General features: G+C 30.8%; 1 protein-coding gene, 1 long non-coding RNA gene and 1 pseudogene across 2 annotated transcripts; 1 reads left to right on the forward strand and 2 right to left on the reverse strand.

Annotated features, from left to right (window-relative positions):
- Nucleotides 1-665: 665 nt before the first annotated feature.
- Nucleotides 666-4348, reverse strand: LOC114396515 (ras-related protein RABD2a). Its single transcript, XM_028358531.1, has 8 exons — nt 4134-4348; nt 3291-3363; nt 2404-2451; nt 2276-2323; nt 2022-2093; nt 1774-1929; nt 1518-1621; nt 666-986 (listed from the first exon to the last, which is right to left on the reverse strand). The coding sequence occupies exons 1-8, from the start codon at nt 4145-4147 to the stop codon at nt 893-895; spliced, it is 609 nt and encodes a 202-aa protein (XP_028214332.1). The 5' UTR covers nt 4148-4348; the 3' UTR covers nt 666-892.
- A 2989-nt stretch (nt 4349-7337) lies between these two features.
- On the forward strand, nt 7338-11024 carry LOC114397384 (annotated as a pseudogene).
- A 1197-nt stretch (nt 11025-12221) lies between these two features.
- On the reverse strand, nt 12222-14956 carry LOC114396516. The gene is made up of 3 exons (XR_003663310.1): nt 13847-14956; nt 12975-13083; nt 12222-12463 (listed from the first exon to the last, which is right to left on the reverse strand). It is a non-coding gene; the product is annotated as an uncharacterized LOC114396516 (long non-coding RNA).
- Nucleotides 14957-23626: the final 8670 nt, after the last annotated feature.

A 23626-nucleotide genomic window follows, 5' to 3' on the forward strand; every position in this document is an offset into this window, starting at 1 on the left:
ATTTTCTTTTTCGTGACATTTTTCAAGAGCAAAGTACTTGACTACAACCGAGCTTGGCACAAAAGGAGACGCCAGAATATGAATTGAAACGGACATGCATCCTTATCAAACCACATTTAGTTGGGAGGACATCCTCTTTATACTAGAAAAATATTTAAAAAAAATTCTTTTTGTCATACTTTAATGTTTTAGAGAAAAACCTTGAAAAAATAGAAATTGTGCTCTGTTTATGCAAGGGCTGTGCATTTAAATTAAGACATTTTTTATAATATAAAAAATCTCTTCAAACATAAAAGTAACTTTGGAATTATTTAAAAGATCAATGACTTAATTACATGTGAGTGAATTTGCACAGTTTGTTGTCTTTCTTCACGACACGATAATGCCATTTAATCCCCCAAAGTGTACATTTGCAAGTAAAATGAGTCCAACAAACTCATGTTGGAAGTTTGGAACTGAAATTCCACGGGCTTCAAATGACAGGGTTTTGAAAATAATAAACATAAATGGTTTGGTTTCATTTAATCTCCCATCAAAGAATGTTGATTGCATAACATAGTTGTATATTTGTGAGTTTAAAATTCTTACACATGCAAAGTGGAGTATAACAAGAGATTGGTTATGCAGTTCTATGACAGCACATTTTGAGGGAATAAAAAACAAAATAGTCCCAAATGGAAAGATAGGAATATATATTTAGCATTAATGAGTATTATACTTTGCACAAGCCATATCATTTTTAGTATAAAGTATATTCAACGAATGGGATCATCTAGATCAGTTCCAAACCAACAGAGAAATTCTGACACTGGTCCACTAGTGAAATATTATATAAAAAAAAAATCTAACATGAAATAGGTAACCAAATGAAATGGATCGGAGTCACTAGTGGTTAGGAAGAGCAGCACCCACCTTTCTGTGCAACTGGCTGTCCCCTGATCTGCACTGTTGGAGGCCTTGCATTGTTTGCAGGTTGGCTTGCCATTCTACATTCACAAGATAAAATACCATCATATTAGCTTTTAGAAGGAATAGTTGGTAGACAAAAAAAAGTATATGAATATGATCTATATATAACTCTATTCTCCTTTCCAAAATGTTGTGAGAGATTGGATAACTAACCCCTTTTGCCTCAACTAGAAGAGTCTATTCACTTTTCAGCAAATTCTAAGTTTGGACTCGATCACGTATTTATATTTATTCTGAAAAAACTTTGCTATGTTTGACACATTCAATTTCACAAAAAAATAGACATAGAAAAAGCCTACTAACCCATATCTTTGCATATATTCTGGACTCCAATAAAGAAAAACACAAGGAATAAGTAAAAAATAACATTTGTAACTCTTTCACAATTGACTTTTCTCAGCTAAGGAAACTGACAACATCAGATACACAGTATAATTATTCATTGAGTAAATTGGGAACAATTTTTTCTGGGCTTGCTTCTCACAGCTGCATTAAACTTTTGTATCTTCTTAAATATATACTGTTAAATTATAAACCGGAATGTATACCTATCCTTGATTGAAGCAGCCATTGCCATGAAAGCCTGTTCAACATTTGTAGCATCTTTTGCACTTGTTTCCATAAAAGGTATGCCTATTTCATCTGCGAATGCCTGTCAAAGAAAAAACAAATATTAAAGATGGGGGTAAGGGAAGCTGGAATATGAATAAAATCCTAATAACCCAACAGATCTAATCATGAACAAAAGTTTGAAACTTTATATGAAAAAATGAAAAATTCAAGGGATGCGCAACAAAGCTATACTTTAGCTGTTTCATATGACACAGCTCTATTTGCTTCCAGATCACACTTGTTTCCAACCAAAAGCTTGTTAACATTATCACTTGCATAGCGATCAATTTCACTGAGCCACTGCTTCACATTATTGAAGCTCTCTTCATCTGTCACATCATAAACAATCTGCCAGAGGAACCAGTTAGTAAAGCATGCAAGGATCCATCTACACGGGAAATCAATATCCAAAAGCCCATGCCAAGAAAATCATCACCCACAATGATCCCATGGGCCCCACGATAGTAGCTACTGGTGATTGTCCTAAATCGTTCTTGCCCGGCTGTGTCCCACTACATATAAAAACAGATCACAAATCAAGGTAAGAAAACTATATGTCAACACAATCATGACCTTTGGTGATCCACTTAAAGCAAAATATTTCACCAACAAAGAGAATAAAAAAGTTAGGTCCAGCTCACTGGAGACAAAGTATCAATAGATAAAGAGACACAAAGGCCAATCAAATACATACGATCTGTAGTTTAATGGTCTTTCCATCCTGCTCAACAGTACGTATTTTCTACACAAATTGACATGAAATGGTGAGTTTAGACATTGCTTCAAACAGTTTCAGATAATAATTTGTAGAGTTGTACTCACAAAATCAACTCCAATGGTGCTTATGTAGCTCTCTATGTACGAATCATCCTGTAGCATAAAATAAAAATTATCATCAGGTTAATCCAAACACAATCTCTAAAAAGTAGACTACATGTCAAAGACAAATATTTTATGACACTAGCCATAGGCTTTCCTTTTAATTCACGTAAATGAACTAAAACAACCTAATAATTCCTTTTTTTCACCCTTATTTTTTAATTAGACATTCTCCAAAGGTCAAATTCACTTGTTCAGATCACAACAAAACCAACAATAGGAGACACAACCTCGTCACTTTCAGCATAATCCAACAGGAGAGGATTGACTAGAAATAAGGATAAATGAGGATTTAGTGCATCTGCAGTGCTGAAATCCTTTGTAATCTTCTTTCTTTCATTTTTTATGCAATTTCAGTCTCAAAGAGGGCTACCTATGCTAGTCAGGAGTTTGATCTCCCTAAATTTTCTACTCTAAAATTGAGTTCATATCAAAATACCCACCAAAAGTTAATTATATTTTCTTGAATAACTATAGCATGCGATTGTATTGGACAGCTTAATGATAAAATTGCAAATTAGCAACCATTCTATGTGTGGGGAATTGGGGAAAGCATACGTTACTACACAAATAGGGAGAGAGGCAAAATGGTCCACAGTGATAAGGCTATTAATTGTTTCACTTTTTTTTTTTCATATTACAGAACTCAAACACAGTCAAGACCTCAAACAGAGAATAAAACATGTAGCTATCATTTATTAAGATGTCGCAGATACTAATTGCCATATTCAATCACAGCAGACCTAAAGGATGCTATTATTATTCTTTAGGAAACAAAATCCAGTAGTAGTCACAATAACAACTAGCATAAAAAGGAGTTGAAAGCTTACAGCAAATCTCAGAAGAAGGCATGATTTACCAACACCAGAGTCTCCAATAAGAAGGAGCTTGAACAGATAATCACTGCAAAGAATAACCACAGTATATCAACTCTGTCTCTTATAATAGACTGTGAATCAAACACAGAAGCAACCATTTCTCTTTCACACACAAACATTAAGATAACAGTTAAATAGAAAACCAATCATAAAGTCTCAATTCATTAAGATCTATAAACCAATATAACACAAGACATCATTAGCTTTTTCTCTTATTGCTTGATCTAAGTAGAATAGCCCAACACCATATAATCACCAAATCCAAATCCCATACTTCCAATGGGGGAAGTCAACTCCCACATCACTGTAACAACCTTGCAAACAACCTCTCATGTTTCCTCTAATCTCATGTTTAGAATAGTTTGATATTCTCCCAATGAACTCCTGCTCAAATCATGCAAACCACAAATCAAACTACCATACAGTATGTGCAGTTCAACTCTTTGAAATCAACAAGGGACAAGATCAGGGTAACTCTTCACTTTAAAACCAATCACAAAAACACAAACACAAACGATCGGTATTCGCTGGTGAACCCGTGATTGAAAAACAATAAATTTCAATATCCCCAAAAAATAAAAGGAAAAAAAGCCAAGTGGGTCAAAATCTAAGAAAACCAATCAATCTAGGGTTACACACCAATAAAGATTTGATGCTAACATAACCCAACCCATATTCACCAATTTAACTGCAACCCTACATAACCTTTTGGCAGGGAACATAAAAAAAGCGAAAAAGGAACGAACTTCGCTGAAATCAGACATGATTCGAAGGAAAGGGAATAGAGGAACGTACTACTCGGGATTCATTTCGAGGGAAGAAAGTGGGGACCGGGGATTCGCCGGAGATCGGTGAGATGTCGCCGGAGATGGGTCCGGTGTCGGTGCGTCGCCTTGGAATATCAGAAGAATCGCACGCACGAAGGAATCGGAAGACAACCTGGCTGGCTTCGCTCGGTGCTTCTTTTCTTTTCAATGAAAATTGCGTGGAAACGGGACAAATACGTCACCATTGGTTACCCATTACCCGCACATTAGTTAATAATGAAAAATGAAAAAAAAAAATTGATAAATAAAATAATAATTAAATTAAAATCTCATTTAAAGATGTATAATAAATAGATAAAAAAATAAGAAAAAAAGAAAATAAGGAAGGCAATATTTTTTTTCCAATTAAAGAACGTGACCTATCTCTAAGTAAATAAAGATATGATCTGTCTCTATAAAAAAACATTTTGTGTGAATTAAAGAACATAATCTATCTCTTAGCAAATAAAAAACATGATTTTATTGATGGATTAAGGTGCATGATTTATCTTTTATTATTATTAAACATTCTTTAAAAAACCTTTTTATAATTATTTCAGTTATGATTTTGTTAACACTACAAGACAAATAATAAAGATCATGTATCAATGGTATCAAGTAGGTTCTTCGTATTCCTGAACAATGGTAATCCTGAACCTGTTGAAGCTGAGGCTTGGGGACTTCACCAAGCAATGATTTGACTGCAAAACGAGATGTGCACTCCCAGAATAATTTTCGAACGGGACTGCAAAAATGTAGTTGATGGTTTTTGCAGCAACACTTTTTGAATCTCTTTATTTCACTTGGTCTTATGTCCTATTAGTCATCTATCCATAATTCTTCATAGACGAATTCGACCACTGGAAGCGGAAGCGATGGCACTTTATCATGCCATGTCTTGGGCAAAAAATCTAGGCCTGCATAATATTCTGTTCGAAACAGATTGCAAATCTCTGGTGGATACAATCTTAAAAACTCAATCTGATTCTTCTGATTTAAGTGTTATAATTTCTAAATGCAAAACCATTTTGTCAAATCTTGTAAACTAAAGGCAAGTTTCAATAAGAGACAAGCCAATCTTATAATCTATACGTTAGCTAGGGAAGGAAGATGTTATGTTAATCACTAAGTTTTTCATTATGTTCCAACTTGTATTCACAACTTTATTATCGATGATATGATCTAAGTATTTTCCTTCAAAAACGCCTTTGAATTAAATAAGTTGACAGATAGTTTCCTCTACAATTGGTATCTTGACTTAGATTAAATGATTCATATAATAAAATGACTTTGAACTCAGCATCTCAGCAGCAGCAAGCTGAGCCGTTGGATTCATCTCCCGCAATGCTGATAAGTGATAATAGATGCTAATAAAATCAAATTGTTCTTCAACACATTTGCTTTACGTGTGATAGACACTGTCCCTCTTTCTTTAATAATCACACCTTTAACAAATACATGTTGTTTATGAGTATTAATAAATATATTATATTTATTGATATAAAAAAGAAAAAAAATCAAATTACATTCATATAACTTTAATTATTATTACATAATTTTTATAACTTGATATAAAATATGTTCTATATTGATCCAAAATTTGATTTATATTTACATATTATTAAGATTATGTTTATCAAATTTTATCAAAATTGAACAATAAGAAGGTAATCAAATAATTTATATTTTAGTATATTTTGAAATATTTATATCGTGTAAATTTTAATTTATATGAGTAAGATATAAATAATTTTGAATTAATATAAAATTTTATATGTGATTTATGTGAAATTAATTTTCAATCCAAGGATGAATTAAAAGAACATTATCCAGTTAAAAACTATATTGATATAGTTTGACCCCTCCTCTAAATAGAGGAGAGATCAAATTACACTCGTGTAACTTTAAAAATTATTATATCATTTTTATAATTTGATGTAAAATGTGATTATTGATCCAATTATTGAAATAAATTTATATATTACAAGAATTGTGTGTGTCAAATTTGATCAAAATTGAACAATAATAAAAATGTAATTAAATGATCCATATTTTAGTATATATTAAAATATTTATATTACTTTTTAGTGCATTAGTTTATTTATTAGGTTGAATTTGGTTTCTTATTTCTTAAGATGTGTTCAATTTAATTTCATTTTAAACTTTAAAATATTTTAAAGTTGATGGAAGAAAAATGAGACTAAATTGAATCTAATAAATAAGAAAATAGATTACAATTTTTTAATATATATATATATATATGTGTGTGTCATACATCATTATTAATAAATACAAAAAATAGTAAATAAAGAAGAATCTGTTTAGTTACATATTTATATAAATAATATTTGTGCTCAAGTATACTCACTTCTTTAAAAAACTGATTATTTTAAAATATTTTTATGAATTAGAATAATTTAAAATCAGACATTTTATGAATAATAATTAAAAAATTATTTTTAATCATATGAAACTTTTTTCAAAAACTTATATGAAAACTGGAAAAGTCAGAACATATATTAATTAACTATATATTACCTTATTTTTTAATTATATGAAATATGGTAAAATACATTTTAATTATTTTATTTATTAAATAAAATATATAATAATGGTTTATAATATTATTAAATATTTATTAAAATTCATAAACAAAATATATATTTATTAAATGTATAACTTTTTTAATATGAACTTATTTATATTAAAAACATATTACCATTAATTAAAAAGTAATCATTATTAAATTTAATACCTATATATTAAATATTATTATTAGGGACAAAAATGGACCTAGTCTAATGTTTATTCACATTTCTAGTTTGCCATCCTTGCAAACATAAGTTAAGAAAAGAAAGTCTAATTCAATTGATTAAATAAGAATGTGTGAATTGTTATAAATTGTTAATAATTTATTGGATTCTTAAGAATAAAAAAGATCCCTCCATATTTAAAGCAAATGAACTATGAAGAGAAATTGTTTTATTTTGCCAACTTTTATTATCAGCCGCGAGATACATCCAAAGGCTTAGAGTGCCGCTGCAGGAGAGAGTTTTGCTGAGAGGATCCGAATCCCTATTAAGTTTCAGAAATACATCCAACGGTTTGTTTAAAACCCTCTCTCTGCTACTATCCCTGAAACAACAGGTAATATGAAAAATTTAAATTTATTTTACATTTTGCCAATAATTTCCTATCTGGTCTAGTCCCATCTTCCATATGGAACTTGTCTAACTTGATATTGCTCCACCTTTATGCCAATAAATTTTCTGGATCAATTCCTGCTTCCATAGAAAACTTGGCCAATTTAGAGGATCTTGGGCTTGATCGCAACCAGCTTTCTGGATTCATTCCTTCCACCATTGAAACTTGACAAAACTCACCTATTTGTATTTACGCATTAACAATCTTTCTGGATCAATTCCTACCTCTATAGGAAATTTGATCAATTTGGATACCCTTAATCTCCAAGTGAACAATCTTTGCCTCAATTGGAAATTTGAAAAGGCTAATCGTTTAAGAACTGCCCACCCACAAACTAAATGGCAGCATTCTGCATGTCTTGAATAACCTTCACAACTTGTATGCCTTGTTTCTATCTGAGAATGATTTCACAGGCCATTTACCACCTCAAATTTGCTCTGCTGGGTCACTACTGCACTTTATAGCTTTTGGTAACCGTTTCAGGGTCCAGTGCCAAAAGTTTAAAGAATTGCTCCAGTATTGTTAGACTTATTGGGCTGCAAGGAAACCAATTGGAAGGAGATATAGCACAATCTTCATACGTTGAAGATCTCCAAAAATAATATTTCAGGTGGCATACCAATCGAGCTTGTTAAAGCAACAAAGCTAGGAAGGCTTCACCTTTCTTCCAACCACTTGAATGGAAAGCTTCCAAACGAATTAGGCAACATGAAATCGTTAATTAAGCTTAAGATTAGAACCAAGTACCAACCATCTTTCTGGAAACATTCCAAAATCTTGAAGATTTGGATCTTGGTGATAACCAGTTGAGTGGCACAATACCAACAGAAGTTGTGGAATTACCCAAGTTACGGAACTTGAATTTGAGCAATGATAAAATAAATGGTAGCATTACCATTGAGTTTCACAACTTTCAGGCTCTTGAATCTCTTGATCTTAGTGGGAATTTGTTGAGTGGAACAATACCAAGACAGCTTGGAAAGGTGCAGCAACTGCAATGGTTGAATCTCTCTTGCAATAATCTTTTGGAAGAATTGCATCCACTTTTGATGACATGTCAGATTTGATTTCGGTGAATATATCATACAACCAGTTAGAAGGGCCGCTTCCAAAAAATCAAGCCTTTCTTAATGCTCCAATTGAATCATTGAAAAGTAACAAAAGTTGTGTGGCAACGTAACTGGCTTGATGCTTTTCCCAACCAACCGCAATCAAACGAGGCACAAGGACATTCTACTGCCATTATTTATTATCTTGGGTGCTCTAGTATTAGTGTTGTGTGGGGTGGGCGTTTCAATGTATATTTTTTGTCATAAACCAAAAAAGAAAGAGAAAGAACAATCAGAAAAAGCACTATCTGAAGAAGTGTTTTCCGTATGGAGTCATGATGGAAAACTTATGTTTGAGAATATCATTGAAGCAACCAATAACTTCGATTACAGATATCTCATTCGAGTCAGAGGGCAAGGTACTGTTTACAAGGCTGAGTTGTCTTCATGTCAGGTTTATGCAGTGAAGAAACTTTATTTGGAAACAGATGGAGAGAAGCCCAATATTAAAGCTTTTCAAAATGAAATTCAAGCTTTGACCGAAATCTGGCACCGTATCATTATAAAGGAAATAAGCCTTTTTATGTTTAGGAAAAGTGTTTAGGAATATTGGAGACTTTGAATAGAAACTTGATAGGAAGGAGAATTCTTTATGGAGGAGAGAACTTTGTATTTTTGCTTGATACAAATGTGTAGGATTACATCTCTATTTATACTACTCTAAGGAGAACTCTAGACACACTAATTCTAGAGAGTTCTCAACTCTAGAGATCCAAAGAGTATTCTAGAGAATATTACAACCATAATAAGAAGTATCTAGACACTCCAAACACTACAAGAATTCTTTAGAAACATGACCCATAATTACTTAAGCTCAAAATAACTAAGTCCAAGGAACCAAATAATTAATTTAGGCCCAAATCAAGTTTATATTTCAACAGCTTTGTGGATTTTGCTCACGTTCATGGTTCTCATTTTTGGTTTACAAGTTCTTGGAAGGCTGTAGCTTGGATCAAATACTAATCAATGACGCAAAAGCAGCTGCATTTGACTGGGAAAAGCGGGTGAATATTGTTAAAGGTGTGGCCAATGCTTTATCCTATTTGCATCATGATTGCTCACCTCCAATTATTCACCGTGATGTATCGAGCAAGAATGTTCTTTTGGATTCACAATATGAAACCCATGTCTCTGATTTTGGGACTGCTAAAATTCTAAAGCCTGGTTCAAACAATTGGACCACGTTTGCAGGCACCTTTGGGTATGCAGCTCCAGGTTGGACCCCCTTTTCCTCATATTTAGAAATATAAATATAAATTATCAGTTTTTTTGCAATTAATTTACACTACGTTTACATTCTAATTTTGTTTAAACATTGTTTACTTGTAAAGGCATTAGACTAATCCCTAATTAAGCGTATGAAAAAGTTAAGTAAAAAGTGATATGTGCAAATACCAAATGATCCATTAAGAAAATATAAGTTAGAACTTGTAGCTTATACAAAAGCCTATACACTGGGTTATGAGTAAATTTTCATTTATTGTAGAGCTTGCGCAGACTATGGAAGTGACTGAGAAATGTGATGTATTCAGTTTAGGAGTGCTTTGTTTAGAAATCATCATGGGGAAGCATCCAGGAGATCTGATTTCCTCATTGTTATCTTCAACTTCAGCAACAGTAACTTATAATTTGCTACTACTCATTGATGTTTTAGACCAAAGACCATCTCAACCTTTAAAAATCAATTGCCGGGGATGTCATTTTGGTTGCAAGCTTGGCACTTTCTTGCTTGAGTGAAAATCCATGTTCTCGCCCAACCATGGATCAAGTGTCTAAGAAGCTTATGATAGGGAAATCACCTTTAGCAAACCAGTTCCCTATGAATAGACTTGGACAACTTCTCTAAGGACTAAACTAATTCAGTATTTTGTTTTTCTTGTTTTCTTCTTTATACACCTTTTATCCTTTATCTTTTGTTGTAAGCTTGTTTGTTTTGTCATTGTAATACACCATGTATAAGTTACTAGAGGTCGAGAGTAGCTAGATTTTCCGGTTCAAATACTAGGGCGATTGGGAGAATGAATTGGTACATTTTCTTTTCTGGGAAATCCTTGGTGTAGTGTGAGCATGCATATGTACAAGTTGTTGGTTTGAATAAAAGAAAAGTAAAAATGATTGACTTTTAAATTAGTGCCATAAAAAGTAGCCCATTTTGGGATGGATTGGGGTGGAAGGAGGAGATAAAAACAGTAGACAGAAAATTATAGATATGATATGTAATGTGATGGAAAAGGTAGAACAGGATAGAGAGAAACATGGGATGGAAATGAATATAATTACTCAAGAAGGAGCTAGATGTAGAAGAAAAGGGAACCTCTTCTGTCCTTTATGTAACCAGTGTGTGACTGTGTGAGGAGTCATATCAACATCTGTTTTTTCCTGTAATGTTGCATATAATATCTGGATGAAGGTGTTACTACTGGACTGGTTTTGAATTGTCTCTGCCAATGGAAGCTAAATATCATTTTTGGGCAACATATGGGATGTGCGAGGGGGAAAAAGATGAAAAAAGTATGGAGAGTTATATGGTTGCCAGTTATATCGTCCATATGGTTCGCCAGAAATGACATTATAATTTTTAATAACAAGCATCTGGGGGTGGAGGAGCTGCTCGATCTGATTAAGTGATGTCATGGAACTGGATCTCGGAAAAGTGCAGAGAAGTTCCACTGTTCTTTTTATGATTGGTCTTTTCAACCGAATATATGCTTGAAGCAACTTTAGTGAGAATCGAAGGTAGGGAGTGGAGATATGTTGGGATTGGCACTTCATAGATGCAGGGCTGACGGTGTGTTACCTGTTATAGTTTCTAGTGATATTTTGATGAGCACACTACAACAATTAAAACACTTTTAATGGCAAATAATTTACCTTTTAGAAGCAATATAAATAGTAGTAAAACATTCACCGACGATTTAATGGACACTTTATCCTGCTCGGTAAAACAATTACCGGCAATTATTGAGAGTGCTGGTAAAGGTCTGTTTTATTGCCGGGAAAACTGAAATATTTAGTGGCCATTAAGGAGCTGTTAAAAACAGTTTTCCATTTCTCACTCGGCCGTACACTGGCCATTATCATGGCTAGTAAAAACTGTAACACGGATCAAAGTAACAACTATTCATTACCTAACTATTTTGGTTAATAAATATAAGGTTGAATTAATTATTTGGTATTTATAATTTCATGATTCATATTTTTTAGTTCTTATAATTTGAAAGCGATTTTTTATTTTTTATAATTTATATTTTAATTCTTTTTTGGTCCCGTGATTTTTTTAGTCCTTATAATTTGTATCTTAATTCTCTTTTAGTCCATATAGTTTGAATATAATCTTTTTAGTTCGTATAATTTTTATTTTAATTATCTTTTAATCTTTATTATAAAAAATATATAAATATAATTAGATACAAATTAGCTATAAATTATTAAATATTTTTTATTATAAATTATCTTGTGATAAATTAGTTACGAATTACTTGTTAATATTTTTGCAGTTAATTATAATTGATAATGTTACTCATATTTTGATAGTAAGAACTAAAAGAAAATTAAAATACATAGTATAGGAACTAAAAAAATCACTTTCAAACTATAGGGACTAAAAGAAAATTGAAATATAAATTATAAGGACTAAAAAAATCACTTTCAAACTATATAGACTAAAAAATAATTAAAATATAAACTATAAAAATTAAAAAAAGTATTTTAAAACTATAACGATTAAAATATACATAAAACTATAGAGATCACATGAATAATTAAAATTACAAAGTCTCACATAATTATAAAATTACAAAGTCTCACATAATTATCGTATCGGGTGATAATTATCCAACCTACCTAATTGTGTATCAGGTAATATATGTGCATGTGTGTGTAACCAGTAATAGCACAATTCTTCTATCATAAATAAGTACCTCCTAATTGTCAGCACCACATCCACAAATGGCGAACCAGTGGGAGATAATTACATCCACTCATCATTCTCGATTTCCACTTGAACCTGAAACGTTAAGCCAAGTATATATAAATTTTGTGTGTGAATACAAGATAAAAATATTTAACATGTACTCGAGTAATTTAAAATATTTAATAATGAAGAGTATTTAATATTTTGTTGTTATATACAACCCCAAACATATTTTTTTATGTTTTTGTAAACTATTATCCAAATAAAAAGCTAAAACTAAAAAATATCAAAAAATGTAATGACATGGTTATGACATGACATAGCCACTATTTATAACTGTTCATGCTTCTTAGTTGAACTAACTCTATTTTAATTGAAAATGCATAATACTGTTGATGGGATTAGAGATTTTCAAGTCACCTCATAATAAATCAATTAAAGCTTTTATCAAATAAATATATTTTGAATAGCAATAAATAAATAACAACCAATAATTTGTAGTTCTCTGTTATATGCATTTCAATAAATATTTCAACTAGTTCCTGGTGTTCAATCTAGTAAGGCATACAGTGATAGAAGCATCAATGAATTAAACAATGATTACCTCTGAATTTCTCCCTAGCGCATATCTTTTGCTCGATCTGTTGCCAGATCAACAACCAACATTATCCAAGCTAGCTTTGTTGGCTTGTTAAGTTTTCCATTTCCAAAACCTTAATCATCAAGATGCAAGGACAAAAAATATATGCAAGGCACAGTTAGAAATCACAATATATATATAAATACATTTTAATGCAGAACAAAGTAGGAAATGGTAATGAAAATATTTTAACCAAATAAACATGGAAGTAAAGAAATAAACCAAAAAGAAATGTGGAAGAGGCATTCAAAAGAGGCACAAGCCAACCGCATTAAAAAGAGGCACAAAGGCATTCTACTGGTATTGTTTCCTTGCTTGGTTGTCCTTTTATTATGTGGGATGGGGGTTTCAATGTATATTCTTTTTCAAAAAGCAAGAAAGAAAAGAGCCCAGGCTATAGAAAAGGCACAATCTGAAGAAGTGTGTTCCATAAGGGGCCATGATGGAAAAATTATGTTCGAAAATATCATTGAAGCTACCAACAATTTCAATGACAAGTATCTCATTGGAGTTAGAGGGCAAGGATCTATTTCCATGGTTGAGTTGCCTTCAGGTCAGGTTTTTGCAGTGAAGAAATTTCATTTGGAAACAGATGGAGAAATTTCAATGACAAGTATCTCATTCGAGCTTTGACCGAAATCAGGCACTGTTACATTATAAAGCTCTATGGATTTTGCTCACATCCACGGCTCTCGTTGTTTGTTTATATGTTCTTGGAAGGGGAGCTTGGATCAAATACTATGGCACAGAAGCAGCTGCATTAGACTGGAAAATGAGGGTGAATGTTGTTAAAGGTGTGGCCAAAGCTTTATCCTATATGCATCATGGTTGCTCACCTCCAATAATGCATCGTGGTATATCGATCGAGAATGTTGCTAGGATGTAAGCCCTATCCATTACACACGTGACTGATTATAAGGAAGATACAGGAATTTGGAAGAAATTTTCTGTAGAATCCTGCTCAATAATCAGTTTCATGATCTTGTGTATAAGAAGTACTTCTCAGCTTAGTATAGGAAATATTGTTGTGAAATAATTGTTCTCTAAAGTATATATATGACTAGTAACAAATACATTTGTCTGTGTTACCTCCCCCTGAAAAAAGAAAGATGTAAATTAATTAGTCCTTAACAAGTTCGTAAATTAGTCCTTCCATGCATGGAAATACATAAAAAAATTACTCCCTGCGCAGTATTTGGATGTAATCATCCCTATAGTTTGTTGGTTCTATAGCCTTCCTTTTCTTACAAAAAGCTCTTTCCAACATGTGATTAATTCCCTTTCCATGTACATACTAAGAACACAACATAACACCTTGCTTTGTGACGTGACTCAAAAATGATCCATACTAGTGTATCAAATAATCATATATATAGCATTATGTTATTTAGGGCTAAGAGTTTTGGAGATGCCGTTAAAATTATACTATATTCACACATATTTGCTTCCTTTAGTCTGTCTTATAAGCAAGAAAAATGAAAATCTTGATACTGTTTTTGCTCGAATTTCTTCTCTTGTTTGATCGGGATAATTTACTACTAATTTAAGATAATTAACATAATAATGTTTGAAAGATGTATGCTTACAATAATTCTTTTGTTTATGCAGTAAACAAGAACATGGGTTGAGTTTTAGTAGAAGATATAGTTTTCTCATAAAAGGGCGATCGAATAACACGAAGACTATACTCATGAAAAATATATCAAAAAAGGACAGAATAAAGAAACATGAACAGGTTATTAATTACATTTCATCATAAACTACAACAAAGCTTTAAACGTGTATTCCTTGTTCTAAACCAAAAACCTTTGGATATCATCAATGATTTGATTTGATACACCAGAATGGATCACCATTGCAGATCACATGATCCTCAAGAGACTGAAAGGCACAAAACTAATCACGGTGAAGAAATTTAAGAGGTATATATAGCTCATGATTTTCGAATGCTGGCTGTGACGGATTTGATCGTTTAACATTACACTATTTATAGATGAATAGAGTAAAAGATTATAATTTAGATGCAGTTTATGGTCCATGCATTTAAATTCACTGACGAGGTTTTACTCACTTCAACAACCATTCCTCCATCAATAGTACAGTGGTAGGTTGGACTCACGTACAACTACTTATTCCTCATCGCTGGACTCTCACGCAAGTTGTTGATTTTCAATCTCAACTACCAACACAGATCAAGGTCAATACTGTTTAAACACCATGTAACAATGTAAAAATTAAACAAGGATAGAAAGGAAACAAATTTAATTTTCATAATATATTTTCCGGTGAAAGAAATCTTGTTTCTTAACTATATGGCAACTGTTTTGATCTTATGGAACCCAAAAGCCGTTAGAAAACATCTTTAAATTACATAAGAGGCAAATGTTTGGACATGAGGATACAGGAGAATACCAAATATCAAGAACTCAAACACTCCTGTAGAATTTATAAGTGGTGCATGTCAGCATGTGGACTAATGTACTCTCAATTAATCTTGACGGCATGTATAATTGAGTATTACTATTTTTTTTCTTCTAGTAAATTAAAAAATTAAACTTGAATATATCTTACATAAAGATTGGCTAGGTCAACCATAAACAATATAATAATTTGGAACTATCTAATAATTTATCCTGTGTGTGGGAACCTAACTAGAAAAATAACTATGTGAAATCAAATTTCAATAATAGCAGTAATGAAAAGAGCAGAAAAATCCTCTTAAAAAATAAGAGAAGAAAAATAAAATAAATACAACTCAAGGTTTAACGTCAAAATCTTACCCTAATTAATATGAGAGAATAAAAATCATGGGACCTACAATAAAAAAAATCGTGGGACCTAGTCTAAAATAAAATTAATTGTCCCTATTAATTGCCCTTTAATTTCTTCCGTAGTTCGTACCTTTTTCTTTTTCCTCTTCCAAGACCCGTGGACCCTGGTTTGCTTTGCTGCAGGTTTTTTCCTTTTAAAGAAACAGGAGAAGAAGTAGGTATGTGAGAAAAAATCAACATTGGTTTAACTCGAAAGGAAACTGTTTGTTGTTTATCTGTTTTAAATAAGTAATTTAGAGTTTGAATTTTAATTTAAATATGAAATGAAAGAAAAAAGACTTATTTTATGAGTATTTAAGGTTTCTAACAAAAATTAATCATTATTTTTTAATGTGAATATTTTGTACTCAATCCGGAAGAATCAATAGAAAAAATAAATTTCTTATGATACACTAGATCCAATTATTGATAGAATGAATTGGTCTTTCATTTCTTAAAATACCCATATTTGACTAATTAACCACTCCCCGCAAGAATTTTCCTCACTCAATGTGTGCATGAACATAACTGTCCAATCATGCATCACCAAATTCTGGATAAGGTGAAATGTTGGTGTGTGGTGATGAAGAGGATTGGTGTCTGTTTAAATCATGTCCATGATCATCTTTGAGTTACAATCACAGATGATGGCACTACAAGAAAATAGGTGAATAGTTTCTGACAAATCAGTTGCTATATAGATCAGCGACTAACATTTGAGTCGCTATAACCTTATTCGCTCTTCTATTGCGCATGGTTCAGTGATTGATCTTCTACTAATTGTCCTTAGTGACTGTTTCAGTGACTGAATAGCAGTGGCTATTTCAGCAACTGGGAACAGCAACTATTACAATGACTGAATAGCAACGACTGTTTCAGTGATTGGACCTCAACAACTGATAATTGATGACTATTTCAACGAATGATCCTACCATTTGATTTAGTGTCCGGTGTTAATTAATTTAATAGCGTAAATTCAGTGACAGATTTGTTATCTCATGCAACATTTGTTTTATTATTTTTTAATAAATTTTTTATGTAATAAACAAGTAAAGTATACATTGTATTTATTAATACAAATTGACTAACAATAACTTCGTTTTATAAAATTTATTAAAAAATTACCAAGAATCATCTAAACAAAGTTTCAAAACATTTACAATAATAAATAATTATCTATTTATCAATAATACAACATCAATAATATGATGATGCATATCAAGTTTGTTTTATAGAATATATCAATACAAGTATCAAAACTAATCCAAATTAAGTATCAAAACATTTAAGTAACTAAATTATCTAGATAATTACACAAAAGTATCAAGACTCATCCAAACTAAGAATCAAAACATTTACAAAATTAGTAAGAAACTAGTTATCTAGATAACTATATAAAATGTCTATCACTTCAGTAATTAAGGATAGCTAGTAGCTAGCTCGACTTTGAGGCTTGTAGTAACACCACATGATCCCGAGTTGCCCTACATGCTCCCATCTATATTAAAGTGAAACTTAACTTTTTGAAATGATTGCTATTTGTTAGGGTTAAATATAGTTTTAATCTTTTAAATTTGGATCATTTTAATTTTTTCTCCTCTAAATTTAAATTTATTTATTTAGTCCTTAAATTTAAAAATTGTTCTTTTTAATCTCTTTTCACAGTGTGTGCCAAACAAATTAAGAATTATGGATTTGCAATATGTGGTAATTTTTTATTGCTAGATTTAATTTTTAATTTAAAGTTTAAAATTTGTTTTGTGGTAATTTTAAACCGTCAGAATCAAGTAAATAATATAAAAAATGTGGTAAAGCTAAATCGTTGCCAAGCTTCATGAGTTGCACATAGTAAATACCATTAAGCCTCACCACCTTGTAAACTAATTAATGATCCGTGTGATTTGCTTAAGAGTGTGGTACTGAACAACATTACAAATATAACTATTTTACATTAGGTTTAGAAAGAATCTTGGGACAAAACAATGTCAAATATGAATGGTCAACAGAAAAACTCAATTTTTTGTTACTTGAGAAACTATGAAATAATTCTTTATCCCGAATACTAATACTCAACAGACAATAATATTTCCCTATTCTCCCACACTTTGGAGGAAATAAATCCTCCCCGGATAATGGAGAAAAACTGAACTCTTCTTTGGATCCTTCTCCTCTCCCTCCTCTTTGGTCCCCTTGGGGAAGGCTATACCCATTTCAATGTTTATGATTCCTTCAAATCCATATATTGTAGTAATTAAGCAACATTTATATTATGTTATATTACATTATATTATATTATATATGAATTTATAATATATAATAATAATATCAATTGTATTAAAATAAATAATATTAAAGAGGATATATTACAATAAATTTCCATTTTTCTTTGTGTTGTACATCGTTCACCAGACAAAGCACATGATAAAAAATTGGCCATTAACTCAAACATTATTTGTTTGTTCTTGATGTTATTGTAGTTGTCCGTACTTTAGTGTGTATTAAATGCATCCCAAAATTAACAATATTAACCATTAATGTATGCCGATAAAAAACCACATCCCAAAAGAACTATCGATCCTTCTCCACAACTAATTGATACTTAATGTACTAGCATAGAATTACCCAAACCGCTTTTGTTTATCAATTAAGCTACCTAACACACAATTGATAAGTAAAGGCAATAATGGATTCAGATGTTGTTAAGGATTTAAGACATTGACACAATCAGTTAATCAAAATTGCAAAAATATATACTTACTGAACAACTCATTCAACTATAACTACGATAAAAAAATTAGCTAGAATTGACTAAACGATGTGAAGTTATGATTGTGTGACACGCCGCAGCAAATTAAACAGGACTGTCTAACAAGATCGAAGAGGGGGCCAATTGCATGCTTTCCTTTGGAATTCATGAATGATCTCAACAAGTGACCAAAGAAGCAATCACAGCAGCAAGACATAAGGAACACGTGAGAAGGTTTAACCAGAAGAGGGGGCCATGGCCCTCCTTCGGAATTCCCTAGTAGTCTCAACAAGTGATCGTTTTTTTACTGAACTGCCAAGATAATTATATATATAAGAGCTTAAGAAAGACCATAAGATATGATCTCCCAGAAAGCCAAAATACAAGCGGGTTTATCCTCCAAGGTTAGATACATATCTCCTATTAATTACAATATAACATAGCATCAAATTAACAACCAATTTTCCATGCCTTCAATATGCATGCTGTTCGCGTCATTGTTGTCTCACGCACCATCCTACTACCAACCTCTGCAGTCTCTTTTTCTTAATCTCCTTCACTAGATCATTCCGGTACATTCCATAGATATAATGAAGCTTCAAACCCATTCCCCATATCTCGTAGCTAGCCACTGCCATGCTCTAAGTTTTGCGTTGTCAAAGACCGTGTCTACATCACGCAGCTCATCCGTGAAGACAATTGCATTTCTATGCAGCCACAAGGCCCAAATCATAGCTAACCACATCGACCACCATGCCATAGTAGAGTCTTTTCCCTTGACATTACCTTTGTTTTTGATATTTACATACAAGGGTTCACACTTGCAGCGTTTTGCATTCGATGTTCTTGAAGTAATAATTTTTTTCAATATCATGAGGACTCTACTGTGCGGATACTAATGTTTGGTATCAACTCTCAAATGAGTGGAAGCCTAAAGAACAAATTCTCTTATTACTTTTTAGGTCTAAAACTAGATTTTAACTTTTCTAGTTTTTGTTTAATGCGCGCCTCTTTTATTTATAATGTTAAAGAGATATGAATTTGGACCTAAAGAGAAAATATTTAAAATAATTTGATATCTTTTTATCTTTATGAAAAATAAATATTATCTCATATATTTTATTTTATTTTAAGAAGTTAGATAAAAATAATTCATAATTAATCACATGATTAATTACAATAATTATTCTCATCCCTCATACATAGCAATTGAATATTATTCTTGTTTTATGAACAACTTTCACCATTATAAAATAATATTCCTTTCTTATATATTAATTATATTTTTGTGCTAGCAAAGAATATAATAATATTTAACTAAAATATTTATTTGATTAAATTAAATTCTATAATTTAATTATCAAATAAATTATTTTCTTGTGTAAAGATAAAAACACTCGTTTGCGTGATTTTGTAGGTTCAATACTAAACCAATAGTAAATTAATCATAATTAATTTACCAATTAAGGTAGGCATCTCACAACACTTAAATCTCAATAACATGAAGTGATATTTTTTTTCAAGAACCAATACAAGAATAATATAATATTTCTTTCTATCATTTATAACTCAGACATAACTTTAGAGTATAATATTATTGTCAAACTCTAATAAGATTCTTTCATTGAATTGCTCTCACTATGATCTTAATTCTATCGTAGAGCTCAAATTCATTACCTAGAATTGATGAATTACTCGTTGATTAATCATTAATTCTACAAGCATTGAATCATATAAAATATTCATTGAGCTAGCGCATGAAGGCATTAGGTGTCCGAAGTTAAAATATAATAAATAACTTGTTAATTACTATCATAATCTCAAGTCAAAGAAAATTATTATATTTCTTCTTGAGAACTTCCTAGTGACATATCAATGTAATATTAACTATTTCTAAATTTTAGATTGAGTCATTTCAATGATGACATCCATATATATATCATACATCATCTATGTATGTAATTTAATAAATGAGATTTATTAATCTTTATTCAATAAAGACCATTACATATATATTGATCTTTTCAAATTATTGATGTTCTATTCACAATAATCTTACGATCAAGAATAATTCAGATTAAAATTATAAAATACTTATTTTTTATTATCATAATCTCTATCATAATAACATATTTCTAATTTTAAAAAATTAACAAGTTAATAAAATAATAAATATGATAAAAAAATAATAAATAATTTTTTACTTAAAATAATAAATTGGATCTTCAGCATACATATTTATTCTCAATCATTTTATCAGAATGTGCAGGTAACACCCTAGCCTGTCCTCCATAACATCAGCGCCAGACCTCCATTGCAAAGGGACAACGAAACGTCAAATGTGAGGCCGTTTCAGGTACCAATCCACGGAACTCACAATTCAAATCTGCAAAATATTCCTCTTACTCAAATTCCCTTCACTTTCGAAGGAGCCTTGACTTGCCACATCTTTGTGCAAAAATCTGGAGAATCCAATGCTCCATCATCACCCAGCAACATGTCATATACATCTCTTACCACATACTTTAATTTTTTGGTGACATTCCTCCAATAAACTCCCACATTTGTTGTTCCAAGTCCTACGCTATGTCAACCTCCAACGCCACACGTCACCCTCCCTCAACAAGTGATCGTAATGAGGCAATATATTCATTACTTAAGAGGAGGCAAGGTCATGGTCAGGATGTTGATATCTAAGATGAGAAGAGAACTTCCCTCGTATAGGATCCATAAAAAGTTGGCTATGAAATCATTAAACATAGAATATGAATTTAATTTAACAAAATATTCATTTATAAAATTATTTTATACAATTTCTTAGTAAAAGTGATTTTATAATATTTTAAAGTAAAAATAAATATTGTTCGTTCCTAGAATATGTAATTGTGTTGAATATTAAAATAAAGAGTTTTATGATTTATAATGATTATATCCAGCTTGATTAGGGTTGTGTTTGTTTAACGTCCTTCATTTAGAAGCTAAACATAGTGTTAACCAAATTTTTTTCTTCCTACTTCCAATTTGGCTTTGAGCTTTGTAGCATTAGATATAAGGTAGCGTACACATAACCAACACTAAAATTAATTTAGCATTTTTGGCCGATGCTTAAAAATCGAATTTCTTGTTATGATGACACTTCCCTTATAAGTATATATATATATATATATATATATATATATATATATATATATAAATGCAAACAAAACAAGAGAAATCACCTATAATAAGAAATAGAAAGCACCAAATTGATGGAATTTCATATGCTCCCTATAAATCATATCACAATAAAGAAATTAATAGAATTTCGCCTTTCATTGACATGTTATATTAATATTAAATTATATACAAAAGATTCTTGCTAACTATAATTTCTGTTTTCTTTATAGTGTAAAATTCTTACAATGATAATACATAAAAATTAAACTCATGTAATAAAAATTTATATAATTTACATCCTAAATTAGCTCTTAATTTATTTTAAAGATTCCCATCAACTATCATCTAAACTCATATATAAGTAAACAATGATATTATAAATTATACTTAAATATAAATAAATCTAACTAATTTTATCTTATTTAATGTTATTATTTTTAAAACACCTTTCAATTAATTGTAATTCTATTTTTAATGATTCATTTTTATTCATGATGTATAACAAGTTTCAATGAATGATATTTTAAAAATAATCTTATCTTTTACTTGAAATTAAAAAAATTAAATAATATCATCTAAATTTTTTAATTAATTTGAAATTAATTATATATGTATATATATAATTCCAAAAATACATGCTAAATTAGCTTTTAACAGATTTCTATATAGTGATACAAACAATTAAAGCGTCTCTCTATATATAGGGGTGAGAATAGGTCAAGTCAGCCTATAGGTATCTACGACCTGATCTACATAAAGCCTGACCTGAACTGACCTATTTAATTAAAAGGTTAGGCTTAGGCTTTTTTAAAAGCCTATTAAATTAAATAAATCAGGTTTAGGCTTGTTAGAAAGTCTTATAAGTCTGATAGGCTAGCTTATATATATGTATATTTATTTATATTATTTTTTGGACACCAATTTATACTTATATTATTTTTTGGGTATAATTAATTTTTTTTAAACTAGCAGAATTTGATTACACATTACTGCTCCATTTTCCATTCCTATTGTTAATGTTTTCTTTTTCATTAACTTTTCTATTACGTTCCTACTCCAGAGCAAAGAAATATTAAAGATTTAACAGGAATGAGACTTTTAAAAAGGCTATCAAGTCAGGTTAGGCTTTTAAAAAGGTCCGACCAAATCAAAATAAAAGTCTTTGATAGACTATAGGCCAGACTCAGACCTCAAAAATTCATCGTAGGCTAGGTTCAGGCCTTTTAAAGCCTGACCTAGCCTATTCTCACCCCTATCTATATATAATCTAAATTGATACATCAATAGCACAATTATCTCATTTATATATGAATAACTCGGCTTATAAAAAATGTATTCTTTTTGACTGAGATAAAAAAATGTATTAATTTAAAAATACGTATATACTGATATTCTGTTTGTTTCTTCTTAGACGATTAGAGGGATTATTGTTGTTCTTCCATGAAGATGAACAAACATTGATCCTTTCTTTTTGTTACTGTGTATTCGCTATGCATACTTGAGTTGACATCCGTTAAGTAGCTTTTACATTTTATTTTATTTTTGTGATTGTTCAGTAAAATAGAATAAATGGAAAAATATATTGCACACTCGAGAGTTGAGAGCTTACTTTCCAATGTCTGGTCCCCTCCCTATAATTGAATAAAGGAAAACATATTTTAAATCGAGAAAATTGTTAGCAAATATGACCAATGTTTGAATTTTAGCCTTTTTTTTCTTTTTTTAGTTTTGTCCTGTATAAGTAATTTGCTTGTATTGCAATATGGTATGCCAAGCATTTGTTAATGTGAATATGTATAGCTGTATACTTTATAAGACATTTATAATTAGATTCAATGTTGCCTTCAAGGAAACCTTTTATAGGTGTTCAATGTGAGACGGAACTAAAGATTATTTATTTGTCA

Source organism: Glycine soja, chromosome 18, assembly GCF_004193775.1.
Source record: "Glycine soja cultivar W05 chromosome 18, ASM419377v2, whole genome shotgun sequence".
NCBI lineage: Eukaryota > Viridiplantae > Streptophyta > Magnoliopsida > Fabales > Fabaceae > Glycine > Glycine soja.

What these genes read in the sequence shown, in the direction of transcription:
- LOC114396515 (XM_028358531.1), bottom strand. An exon ending in GCACCATTGGAGTTGATTTT is followed by an intron (nt 2,324 to 2,403) that starts GTGAGTACAACT and finishes CAATTTGTGTAG; the next exon opens with AAAATACGTACTGTTGAGCA. An exon ending in GCTGCTTCAATCAAGGATAG is followed by an intron (nt 987 to 1,517) that starts GTATACATTCCG and finishes TTGTGAATGTAG; the next exon opens with AATGGCAAGCCAACCTGCAA.